At 48.4% G+C, this 12,749-nt stretch overlaps 1 protein-coding gene across 4 annotated transcripts in view; it reads right to left on the bottom strand.

Annotated features, from left to right (window-relative positions):
• Positions 1–400: 400 nt before the first annotated feature.
• Positions 401–12,749, bottom strand: part of sema4b (semaphorin 4B) — a 30,959-nt gene continuing 18,610 nt past the window's right edge. For all 4 annotated transcript variants that reach the window (XM_062963513.1, XM_062963514.1, XM_062963515.1 and 1 more), the window contains 12 exons: positions 11,080–11,142; positions 10,867–10,965; positions 10,330–10,441; positions 8,591–8,707; positions 8,338–8,486; positions 6,959–7,137; positions 6,680–6,830; positions 5,172–5,373; positions 4,405–4,523; positions 4,107–4,267; positions 3,941–4,020; positions 401–1,760 (listed from right to left, as the gene is read on the bottom strand). In XM_062963513.1, coding sequence (XP_062819583.1) covers positions 1,027–1,760; positions 3,941–4,020; positions 4,107–4,267; positions 4,405–4,523; positions 5,172–5,373; positions 6,680–6,830; positions 6,959–7,137; positions 8,338–8,486; positions 8,591–8,707; positions 10,330–10,441; positions 10,867–10,965; positions 11,080–11,142 — 2,166 coding nt within the window. In that variant the 3' untranslated portion in view covers positions 401–1,026. The remainder of the gene's footprint in view (positions 1,761–3,940; positions 4,021–4,106; positions 4,268–4,404; positions 4,524–5,171; positions 5,374–6,679; positions 6,831–6,958; positions 7,138–8,337; positions 8,487–8,590; positions 8,708–10,329; positions 10,442–10,866; positions 10,966–11,079; positions 11,143–12,749) is intronic.

Below are 12,749 nucleotides of genomic sequence, written 5' to 3'. Positions count from 1 at the left end.
ACCTTGGAGGTGTCTATGGACAACGCTGGCTCTTCGGCTCAGAAATGGAGATGAGCACCAACCCTCAGAGTCAGTCACGACTGGACTTAACGTCAGGGAAAATCTTTACCTTTTACCTTGTAAAATCATAACATAATTTGACATCTAATAGGCTTTTCCTTAATCCCTCCTTATTATCCAACATTTTCACTTACCCAACGTTCTGCCGGCCCATTTATGTTGGATAAGTGAGACTCTACCGTATTTTAAATCTCATTTTTGTGTCTGGTTGGAAATAGATACTAGAGATTTTTGGGCACTGAGCCTCAACCTTGGAGACAGGGAAGGAGTGATGGAGGCTGCAAAGTAAACAAGCCTAAGGGCAGCCTGAGTCCAGATTCAGCAGCAGGAAGCCAAAGGAGACGGGTCAACTTTTATGCAAAACCACACAAATAAACACAGCCACCACTTGTGCAGATGCACCGAGGGAAGGGGGATATGGTTGTGAGGGCACTCCATGCTGGTGAAGGATTGGGGAGGGGGTTCACAGTGGCCTGGCCTTGGAAAGGCTTCCTCCGTCTCCTGGCCCCGCTTTCCCACTCCTGCACAGACAATACAAAGACAAGGACACCCACATGTCTGGCTCCTGCCCCATCGGAGCACGACCGGAGCCGATCCTGCTCTCCTTGTCCCAAAGGAAGACCTCTTGGAGTCCAGTTCCTTGGGTGGGCCAAGAAAGGGGCGTTGGTCCCACAGGGGCAGCTTCCGAGACCTCAAATCCCCCCCTTTGAACTGTGAGTCGGTCAAGTTGGCCGTCAAAACGTCATCCAAATTGTGCGTTTCATCTCATAGTGCTGCCTTCCAAGAAGCCTCGCCTTCTGCTGAAAGCGCTGTCATGCCCTTCTCCTGACAGGCCCAGCGCTCCAAAAGACATGCAGGCTCCCCCGGCACCACAGCGGCTCCACTGCCCGTTCTGATGCCCGGGGCCAGTTCTGCAGAAGGCTCAGCACAGGAAGGTCTGTCTGTCTCGTTCTTTGCCATCCGGCCTCATACCACCGAGTCCCGGATCTCGGAGCCCAGGCGCACGCGGGGCCGCTGGGAAGGCGGCGACACTTCCACAAGGCTCGCGTGCATGCTTAGCGGGCGGCGGCTGGACTCTAGGAAGGCCACGGTCGGGAGGCCTGGGGCGCCGTGGGCCGGGCTGCTGTCGTCGAGCGCGTGGTAGCCCTTGTGGTCGGGCAGCAGGGCGCTGGGGGCGGCCGTGGCGCCGTTGAGGGGCAGGCTCTCCGGGGGCGCCTTGGCCTTGGGGTGGGTGCGGGTGCAGGTGCCCTGCTTCAGGAAGGCCTTCATGGCGCCGTGGTGCCGGCGCAGCGCAAAGAGCGTGAGCAGCGTCACGACGAGGCCGAAGAGGGCGCACATCACCAGGAACTCGGTCCAGTAAGTCTTGTCGTCCGAGAGGCCGGCCGCCTCCGCCGAGGTGCTCCTGGAGGTGCCGACGGTGTCCGGCGGGCTGCGGAAGACCCACGGCCGCCCGGCCTCCACGCAGTAGCTGGCCGTCCGCTGCCGGAAGCCCCCCTCCGAGGACCAGCACTCGTAGCGCCCCGCTTGCTCCGGGCCGCCCGCCAGCACCAGCTCCCCGTCCGGCAGCACCAGCCAGGAAGCGTTGAGGGGGGTCCCGTCCCGCTCCCAGCGCCACGAAGCCAGGTTGGAGAGCGGCGGGCAGCGCAGCGGCGTCACGGCGTTGGGGCGCAGGAGCACCCGCTGGCACTGGGGCTCCTCCCCTGCGGGAAAGGCAACGGGGTCAGGCCACAGGGAAGCACAAGGAACCCCCAGACCACCCCCTCCCCTCCTGGGGCAGTGAACTAGCACTGGGACCCCCAGACATGCCAAGGCCACGGTCCTGCCTCAAGGAGAGGAAAGGGGTGCAACTGGGTGGTGATGGAGTTCGTGTTGGGATTCAACTCTGCTCTACGTTTTTGTTTTGTTTTTTCATGTCAGGAGCAACCGGAGTTGCTTCTGGAATGAGAGAATTGGCCGTCTGCAAGGACGTTGCCCAGGGGACATTGCCCGGATGTTTTGATGTTTTACCATCTTTGTGGGAGGCTTCTCTCATGTCCCCACATGGAGCTGGAGCTGATAGAGGGAGCTCATCCGCACTCTCCCCAGGTGGGATTCAAACCTGGCAGCTTTCAGGTCAGCAACCCAACCTTCAAGTCACGAGGCTTTTATCCCCTAGGCCACCGGAGGCTCCTTGCTCTACGTAAGAAAGCAGATGATAAATGGATAAGGCCAAGAAAGTTAGGGAAACCCATCCCTCAACTTGCCCTCTATCTCAGGCATGGGCCAACTTCGGCCCTCCCTCCAGCTGTTTTGGACTTCCCACAATTCCTGGCTGTTAGTTGAAGTCTAAAATACCTGGAGGGAGGGCCAAAGTTGGCCCATGCCTGCTGTCTCTCACTCTCTTTGAATTGTATCAAATTGCTTTTAATGTAAGCCACTTCGAGTCTCCTTGTGGAAAGTGAGGTATAAACATAGTAACAGTAATAATAATAATAATAATAATAATAATAATAATAATAATAAGAAGAAGAAGAAGAAGAAGAAGAAGAAGAAGAAGAAGACGACTCTGGCAGAAACCAGTGCAGGTGGTCCCGGTGGTGATGGGCACACTGGGTGCCGTGCCAAAAGATCTCAGCCAGCATTTGGAAACAATAGACATTGACAAAATTACGATCTGCCAACTGCAAAAGGCCACCCTGCTGGGATCTGCACGCATCATCCGAAAATACATCACACAGTCCTAGACACTTGGGAAGTGTTTGACTTGTGGTTTTGTGAAACAAAATCCAGCATGTCTATCTTGTTTGCTGTGTCATACAACGTCGTTGTGTCAATAATAATAATAATATAATTAATTATTATTATTTTGGATCTGCGCGCATCATCCGAAAATACATCACACAGTCCTAGACACTTGGGAAGTGTTTGACTTGTGATATCTATCTTGTTTGCTGTGTCATACAATAAAATAATAAAAATAATCTCTGTCTGTCTTGCTCCTACCTGGCCACTCCAATGCTCAATCCTGGCCACTGCATGTGGATTTATTGAGTCCTGTTATTAGGTTTGTAAATGTTCGATTATGTATTGTATGATTATCTGTTTTATGCACTTCTGTTTATGTTTACAATGTTTTAATTGCTGTATGTTTTAACTGACTGTATATTTCCTGATATGCTGGAAACCACTCTGAGTCTCCTGAGTTGATAGGGCAGTATATAAATAAAGTTTTTATTATTATTTGACATGTGGACTGATATTCTCAGAGCAACTCCCCACTCAGGTTTCCAGCCTTCCATTCCTTTGTCCTGAGAAGACTGAGCCAAGACCAGCTAGAGGTAGGACCTCAGCGGTTTCCTTTCCTATTGGTTATACAGTTCTTTTGAATAAAGCTTTTGTAACTTTAACTGCTGGCCTAGCTCCCTAAGTGTGATATATCTAATGCTTCCTTGGACACCTTGCCTTTGCTGCTATGCTCTTGTTAACCATGCTACCTGTTTAGGAGACGCCGGTGGCGCAGTGGGTTAAACCCACTGGATGGATGGATGACTTGAAGGTTGGGTTGCTGACCTGAAGGTTGCTGGTTCGAATCCGGGGAGAGCACGGATGAGCTGCCAGCTCTAGCTCCATGCAGAGACATGAGAGAAGCCTCCTACAAGGATGGTAAAAATATCAAAACATCTGGGCAACGTCCTTGCAGACGGCCAACTCTCACACACCAGATGCGACTTGCAGTTTCTCAAGTCGCTCCTGACACGAAAAGAAAAGTAGCCCACTGCAGAAACACAACCACGTACAATGTTCAAAGAGTGCCACTGCAACACAGTGTGTTTCCGTGATGCAGAACTGAAAACAGTCCTTGGCATCAGACACAATGTCCACAGTCCCCGCATCCCTTTACCTGCCGAGTTGCCAAGCTCCCTGCCGGTCTCAGGGCAGAGCCGCACGGCATCCACACCTTCAATATCCTGGACCCAGGAGCTGTGGGGAGAAAGAGGATCCGTCACAGCGGAGGAGCAAAGGGAAGCCCCCTCCCCGTCCACCACACTGGTGGGAGAAGCACTTACGCCGCTGAGCGGGGGTCCCGGGCAAAGGGGCGGCAGGCGCTTCCGCTCCAGGCGCAGAAGGGGTCCTGGGCCAGGACGCACTCCCCGCAGGTGCGGTGCATGCTGCAGTTGGCGAGAGGGACCTGCACCAGGGCGGCAAAGGAGGCGGCGTAGAGCAGGCCCTGCAGGAAGGAGGCGAGAGGAACACGTGGACCATCATCCCCAGCTCCATGGCCTTGGGATTGAGACCCACGGCCAAGGAGGGGTGGCTGGGTGCGGGTGCAGAGGAAGGGTCTCCCACAACGGTCCTGGGCCTTGCCTGCGTGGCGTCCAGCAGCAGCTCCAGGACGGGCTGCCCGGCGGGGAAGAGCTGGATCTCCTCAATCAGGTGCACCTGGTTCTGCCCTGCGACCACAGCCTTGTGCAGCTGGCCGTCCTCTGAAAGGCAGAAGAAGCGGGAATCTGAGGACGGAGCCCCTGGGAACCTGGCCTGCCCCACGGAAATAAGACTCTCCAACTGTACCCGCTCTTTGTCCGCCAGAACCCAGACCAGAACCAGAACCAAATCCAGAATCACAACCAGGACTGAGCCAGAAGCCAGACCAGAATCAGAACCAAATCCAGAATTACAACCAGGACTGAGCCAGAATCCAGACCAGAACCAGAACCAAATCCAGAATCACAACCAGGACCAGGACTGAGCCAGAACCCAGACCAGAACCAGAACAAAATCCAGAATTTCAACCAGGACCAGAACCGAGCCAGGACTCAGACCAGAACCAGAACCAAATCCAGAATTACAACCAGGAGCAGGACTGATCCAGAACCCAGACCAGAACCAATTCCAGAATTACAACCAGGTCCAGAACCAAGCCAGGGCCAGCCTGCTTCAGGAGTTCCTTTGGGGCACCAAACAACGACAGCCCACTGATCCCTGGAGCCCAGTCCCTGCCTCCCCTGAAGAACGGGAGTTTCCCAGATTCCCACCTGGAACCTGCTCCCACTCGTCTTTGGAGAACGTAGGAGAGGTGAGCTCTCACCCACCCGCCCTGCTCAATCCGCCTGAAGGCCCCGGCGCTGGCCCACCTGTGCCCAAGAAGAGGACGTCGTAGGCCCGGTGCAGACCCTGCACCCTCTGGACGGACACCTGCCGGTAGCGTGAGTGTCCCTGCAGGAGGAGGGGCTGGCTCCGGACGGCGCTGTCCATCAGGAAGTGGTCCTTGAGGTAGTTGAGCACCCGGTCGGGCATCTGGAGGGAGGAGGCGATCTTCATTTGGCGGCTGATGCACTGCGGAAGGAAGGAAGGAAGGAAGGAAGGAAGGAAGGAAGGAAGGAAGGAAGGAAGGGGCTCTTAGAGGGCCTGGCCAGTAGTCCTGGGCCCAGGGGCTTCGGGGAGGACTCCACTTGCTGCCTTCCCTGGGAATCCAGGGACAAAGGAGGTAAGAACCCAGTAGGTTTGGTCCCAAGCCCATTGAAGCATAGAAGGGACCCCCAAAGGCCATCCAGTCCCAACACCCTCCTTTTTGCCACGCAGGAAAAGCACCACCAAAGTACCCCTGACAGTTCCAGCCTCTGTTTCAAAGCCTCCAAAGAAGGAGCCTCTACTACAGGAGGCATCGCCCAGTCAGTGTTTTGACTGTGATGTGACACAATAATAATCATCATCATCATCATTGTCATCATCATCACCACCATCTATTAATTATTAATTAATAGCCATCTGTCGGGGGTGCTTTGAATGCGATTTCCTGCTTCTTGGTAGGGGGTTGGACTGGATGGCCTGTGAGGTCTCTTCCAACTCTACTATTCTATGGTTCTATCATAATAATAATAATTGGACTTCCGAATCCAGACTGACAAAGTTCTGGAACACAACACACCAGACATCACAGTTGTGGAAAAGAAAAAGGTTTGGATCATTGATGTTGCCATCCCAACAGGAAAAACAACAGGAAAAACTCAGCCGCTATCAGGACCTCAAGATTGAACTGCAAAGACTCTGGCAGAAACCAGTGCAGGTGGTCCCGGTGGTGATGGGCACACTGGGTGCCGTGCCAAAAGATCTCAGCCGGCATTTGGAAACAATAGGCATTGACAAAATTACAATCTGCCAACTGCAAAAGGCCACCCTACTGGGATCTGCGCGCATCATCCGAAAATACATCACACAGTCCTAGACACTTGGGAAGTGTTCGACTTGTGATTTTGTGATACGAAATCCAGCATATCTATCTTGTTTGCTGTGTCATAATAAAATAATAATAATAATAATAATAATAATAATAATAATAATAATAATACATCACACAGTCCTAGACACTTGGGAAGTGTTCGACTTGTGATTTTGTGATACGAAATCCAGCATATCTATCTTGTTTGCTGTGTCATAATAGAATAAAATAATAATAATAATAGTCACCATCAATTAATTATTAATTAATGGCCATCTGTTGGGGGTGCTTTGAATACGATTTCCTGCTGGATGGCCCGTGAGGTCTCTTCCAATTCTACTATTCTATGATTCTATGATAATAATAATAATAATAATAATAATAATAATAATAATAATAATAATTTATTGTATTGATACGTACTGCTCCAGGCCGGGGCTCTGGCACAGGGCGGGTATCGGTATACCACTGCTGTGTCTCCCGGTTGACCTCCTTGTAGAGTCCATTGAAGGCTTCTTCCACGTCCTGAATGGAGAAGGCGCACACGGCCGCCCCCCCGGCCCCCTTCCTGTCCCTGGGGAGACATTGGAGGGAGGGAAGGGGAGGTCAGTTCTTCCAGCTGAGAGGCTGGTCTGTACGTTGCGGTGGGCACGGCCCCCTGCCCCTTGTGTGCCCCCCAGAGCTTTGTCCCCAGATGCTCACCACTGGGAGGTGAAGACCCCATAGAAGACCGTCTCCCTCCAGTCCTGTCCGGGGGTCAAGACAAACATGTCCTGCAGCACGTTGAAGGGGAAGCCGTCCTCGGGGTGCGAGCAGAGCAGCGGAGCCTTCAGGAAGGTGGTCCACCGCCGCTGCAGCACCCGCTCGCCCCCCACGTCGCCCTACAACGAGGAAGAAGAGGAAGAAAAAGGGGGGAATGAGCCTTCCCTGGCGTCTGCGGCGGGAGAGCAAGTGTCGCACCTCAGGTTAGTTTCACCTTGCTAAAGACACCAGAATGTACACCAGATGAAGTCTTTTGTAGTTTATTAGGAAATAGGGAAAAGATAGTTCATAAAAGGCAAAAGTTCAATTCCAAAAGGTAGTTACAAAAACAAGGCTGTAAGAACAAATCCATAGAAACATTAGGCATGAAACAAGGTCCTTAAAGCGAAGCCAAAGTCCCAGAAACGAGGAAACAAACAGGCTATAAGATAATGGGCTCGGGCTGTGGCACAGGCTGGAGAGCAGCTGCAATGAATCACTGCAATGAATCACTCTGACCAGGAGGTCATGAGTTCGAGGCCCGCTCGGAGCCTATGTTTGTCTGTCTTTGTTCTATGTTAAAAGGCATTGAATGTTTGCCTCTATTTTTTTTTTTTATTTGCGACATTTATATACCGCCCTTCTCACCCCGAAGGGGACTCAGGGCGGTTTACAAGTACATACAATATATTATATTACACAACTATATCGCAATATTATTAGTAATATGTTTAATGTGTAATGTGATCCGCCGAGTCCCCTTTGGGGTGAGAAGGGCGGAATATAAATGCTGTAAATAAATAAATAAATAAATAATATAGGAAAGCAGACTTAGTTCTTGACTCAAGCAAGGAAATTGCTTTGACGAAGATTTCCCTCTCAGCAGACTGTTTTAATAGCATAACATGAAGGCATTTCTTTGCCCTTTGACCTCCCTCTTATTTGCTATTCTGATAATTCCAAACGACTAGCCCGATCTAGAGAAGTGGCCTTGTTGCTTTCAAGGCCATAGGGCTCGTTAGCGTTATCAGGCTGAGGCTGAGAGCTGCTCTCCCTTTCTGCTTCTTGCACCTGAGTACCATCATCAGTAACAACATCATTTCTTCCCATGGGAAAGCCTCCTTGCTCCTCATCTCCCACAGCAGGGACATTCTGCACCTGAATCCCATAATCCCCATCAGAGCCCCTCAAAGGCCTTTTCCCCGGGTCTTATTGATACCAACAACAACTACACAGGGTGCTAACAAAACACCACGAAGATGGTGCTGCGTCAGGAGGGGACCCTGATTGCCCACAAATGCCAAAAAGCTTGTGTGTGTCAAGGATGCGCCCAAGCTCACCTTGCACACGCGTGCAATGCGTGACACGATGGTGTCTTCAAAGAAGTCGAACTCCTTCCCGCTCTCGCTGAAGAAGAAGTAGATCTTGTCGTCGTCGTCATTGTTGTCGAGGCTCTGGCGCAGGAAGGCGGAGCCCACAAAGAAGGGGTCTGCAAAGCGGAGCCAGAGAGTGGGACCCCACCAAGGCCCAGACACACACGAGCCCCCACCTCTTGCCCCGAGCCCCCGACACCACCGCAGCCCCACTGCCCACCTTGTAGCCAGTTGAGAGAGTTCTCCGTCTTGATGGCCGGCCGGCTGCCGTGGCTCCGGAGGATGGAGGGCTCGTTGCCTTGGAAGTTGCTGACGGTCCCCGTGTAGAGCTCTCCCTCTGCAAGGAAGCGGCATTCAGGGAGGGGGCAGGAAGGAGAGATGGGGAGGAGGGCAACCTCCCAAGCCCCACACTATTTGTTTATCAATATATATATTTGCTAACCTATATTCTATGTGTATGTTGATTTGCCAGTTTGACTGTACCTCTTTGGTGTGGGTTGTAGACATGCTGAGCATGTCAGACACAGAACTCCATTTTGTATTCAGTGTAGTTTTGCATCAGACCTCAGTGGAGGTGGATGCATGTTGCTGCTTGGTCTTCAATTTAGTAAGTTTGCTTTAGACCTCAGAGGAGGTGGATGTGTGTATGTTTATGGACATAAACAACTATACTTAAAGACTATGGACTATTGATTAAGAAGGATACCCTGTATTCCCAACACAGAGAGAAGCTACATCCTATCCATAACTGAACTTTAGTAAGAAATGTGCCTGTATGGTAAATTAATATTATAAAATTATTAATAATATTACAATATATAGATATAGTACAATATGGTAATTTATTGCCAGTATTGTGCTATGCTAATAATTTAATATTGTATGTAAATTCAATTTGTAAGCCACTCTGAGTCCCCTTTGGGGTGAGAAGGGCGGGATATAAATGTATTAAATAAATAAATAATTTAATGTGAAGATAACTAATTTTAGTGTTTATGTATATTTATGTTTTATTTTATGTTCCGGCACTGAATGTTTGCCGTATATATGTTGTGCTCCGCCCTGAGTCCCTTTCAGGGCGAGAAGAGCGGAACATACATAAACAAATAAGTAAATACATAATGCAAGATGTTTATGAGTAAACAAGATATGTTATTTTTCAAAGAAGACATTGTTTTTTATCTCTGAGTGCATATTTTAAACTAAGTGGTTTGAAGGGCGTGTACATCTTATAACTACAATTGCAATTTCAACTTCAAAGAAACAACCGTCCTCTGCTAACCAAATACAGGGTGTTTGAAAAACGACTCCCTATTCACCATTCAATTTAAATGGTGAATAGGGAGTTCTTTTTCCAAACACCCTGTATATATTTTTGTAGTGGCATGTCTTTGTCCTTGGCGGTTCAAAGGCACGGCTCTTCAGTTTAACAACCGAGTAACCTGGGTGCCATTACATAAATGCTTATGAATATCACTCCGAACATGTCTTTGTCCTTGGCAGTTCAAACACATGGTTCTTCAGTTTAACAACTGAGTAACCTGGGTGCCATTACATAAATGCTTATGAATATCACTCCGAACATGTCTTTGTCCTTGGCAGTTCAAACACATGGTTCTTCAGTTTAACAACTGAGTAACCTGGGTGCCATTACATAAATGCTTATGAATATCACTCCGAACATGTCTTTGTCCTTGGCAGTTCAAACACATGGTTCTTCAGTTTAACAACTGAGTAACCTGGGTGCCATTACATAAATGCTTATGAATATCACTCCGAACAAGGTCATGCTTTTCCTGACTGGTGGTTTTCAAAAATGTTCATGGAGATTCACATTTGCCAAACGGATGCGACATCATTTTTCCTTTTCGATAAGGTTACGATTGCCATTTATTTCCAAAAGAATATGCCCCTAGAGAGTAAGTACAGTTATTTTTCACAGCCCAGGGAGCTCCTTACCGACCATGATGGCGGTGGACTTGTACTCGGGGTCAAACGGGCAGCGCCCCTTCCCGTCCTCCAGAACCAGCCGCCCAGATGTTTCCCGGACCAAGGTGAAATCCGGGATTTTCTGCAGGGAAGACGAAAAAAAAAAGCCTTGAGGAAGGAGACGGAAAGGCGGAGGATTGCTTTCTCAAAGTAAGAGAAGCGGGACCACAAACTTAAGTCAATGACAGGTTTGTTGTATGTGTTTCCGGGCTGTATGTTCCAGAAGCAGCATTCTCTCCTGACGTTTCGCCCACATCTATGGCAGGCATCCTCAGGCCCCTTCCTTTTCCCCCTCAGCCGCTTAAGCGGCTGAGGGGGGAAAAGGAAAGGGCCTGAGGATGCCTGCCATAGATGTGGGCGAAACGTCAGGAGAGAATGCTGCTAGAACATGGCCAAACAGCCCGGAAACACATACAACAACCTTGTGATCCCGGCCATGAAAGCCTTCGACAACACATTAAGTCAATGACACCCAAGAGACCCCCGACTTCCCCAACGTCCCCTCACAATGTAGGCGCAGGCGGGGCTGAAGGCGCTGGTCCCGCAGGTGTACAGGTGGGTCTCGTTCAGCTGCAGGAGGATCTTGATGTAGTTGTGGCAGTCCCTCTGCAAAGCGAAGAAGAGGAGAAAGGGGACGTTATGGCTTGACCGTTGGCTTGTGGTCGCCCCGCTCTCCCCGGATGACTGACAGGTGACCGATCCAAGGGGTCCGTCACTCACCTGGGGGTCTTTACCCTTGAAGACACACTGGCGCTTCTTCTCTTCCTCGGCCTCCCACGACAGCTGCAGGGCACAAAAGGGACACTCGATTTACCCAGTTTTAATGACGCGTTCTAAATTTCCACTCTCTAACCTTTCTGTGTATTTTATAGAAATACTAGCTGTGCCCAGCCACGCGTTGCGGTGGCAAAGTGGTGGTGATATGGGTTAAAAATGGTTGTGTAATTTTTATTTGACTTTATTTGCATTTTTTAATTAATTTTATTGTAAGTTATATTTTTATTTATTATATTTTATTATTTTCTTGTATTATTTTTAGTTATTTTCTGTTATTATAGTATTTTATTGTATTAATGTTTTAGTGTTTTTTATTATTTTTTATTGGGTTGCTAGGAGACCAAGTTGGAGGAGCTTAGCCTTCTAACTGGCAGCAATTGGATAAAAGCAACTATTCCTCTCTCACTAATTGGGACTTTATTTTTCTTTTCTTTTTGTTGTATCAACCTAGAGGCGTGGATGATGGGTTGTGTTGTCAAATTTCGAGGTTGGAGGGCCTGTAGTTTTGTTGTTTTGTGGGTCGCCATGATGTCATCACTCTTTTATATATATAGATGTTTTAATACTTAAGACCCAACTGAGAGAGGGAGATGAGCACTCAGTCATCTGCATGCATCTGTTCCTGATTACTGGAGAAGGAGAGTCAATTGTATTTATTTATTCATTTATTTACTACATTTATATCCCGTCCTTCTCACCCCGAAGGGGACTCAGAGCGGCTTATAAATAATATTTACATACAGTGTATTATATCACTAGCACAGCACAACACTAGCACTATACACCAGCATATTGCACCACACCACTATACTGTAATATCACTAGTAATATTACATGTAATAAGGTAAAGGTAAAGGTTTCCCCTGACGTTAAGTCCAGTCGTGTCCGACGGTGATCATCTCCATTTCTAAGCATGATGTATTGTATGTGTTTTTATAACTTGTTTTATTGTTGTTTGATTTGATTTGTTTTACTGCTTGTTTTTATATTGTCGTGACCGGGCTTGGCCCCATGTAAGCCGCCTCGAGTCCCTTCGGGGAGATGGGGCGGGATATAAGAATAAAATTATTATTATATTATTATTAAGCCGAAGAGCCGGCATTGTCCATAGACACCTCCAAGGTCATGTGGCCAGCATGATTGCATGGAACGCCGTTACCTTCCCGCCGGAGCGGTACCTATAGATCTACTCACATTGGCATGTTTTCGAACTGCTAGGTTGGCAGGAGCTGGGGCTAACAGCGGGCGCTCATTCCGCTCCCGGGATTTGAACCTGGGACCTTTCGGTCAGCAAGTTCAGCAGCTCAGCGCTTTAACACACTGAACCACACCACTATACTGTAATATTACCAGTAATATTACATGTAATAAATAATATATAATATTATTATATTGTATTATTATTAGTATTATATTGCATTACATTATAATCTTAGTATCAATATTACATGTATATACAATATATTAATTATTATTTACCACACCACTATACTGTAATATTACCAGTAATATTACATGTAATAAATAATATATAATATTATTATATTGTATTATTATTAGTATTATATTGCATTACATTATAATATTATTATCAATATTACATGTATATACAA

The sequence above is a fragment of the Anolis carolinensis genome, unplaced genomic scaffold (genome assembly GCF_035594765.1).
Source record: "Anolis carolinensis isolate JA03-04 unplaced genomic scaffold, rAnoCar3.1.pri scaffold_11, whole genome shotgun sequence".
NCBI classification, from domain to species: Eukaryota; Metazoa; Chordata; class Lepidosauria; order Squamata; family Dactyloidae; genus Anolis; species Anolis carolinensis.
Note: the sequence above shows the minus strand (reverse complement) of the source record. Positions and strands in the feature narration are given on the sequence as shown.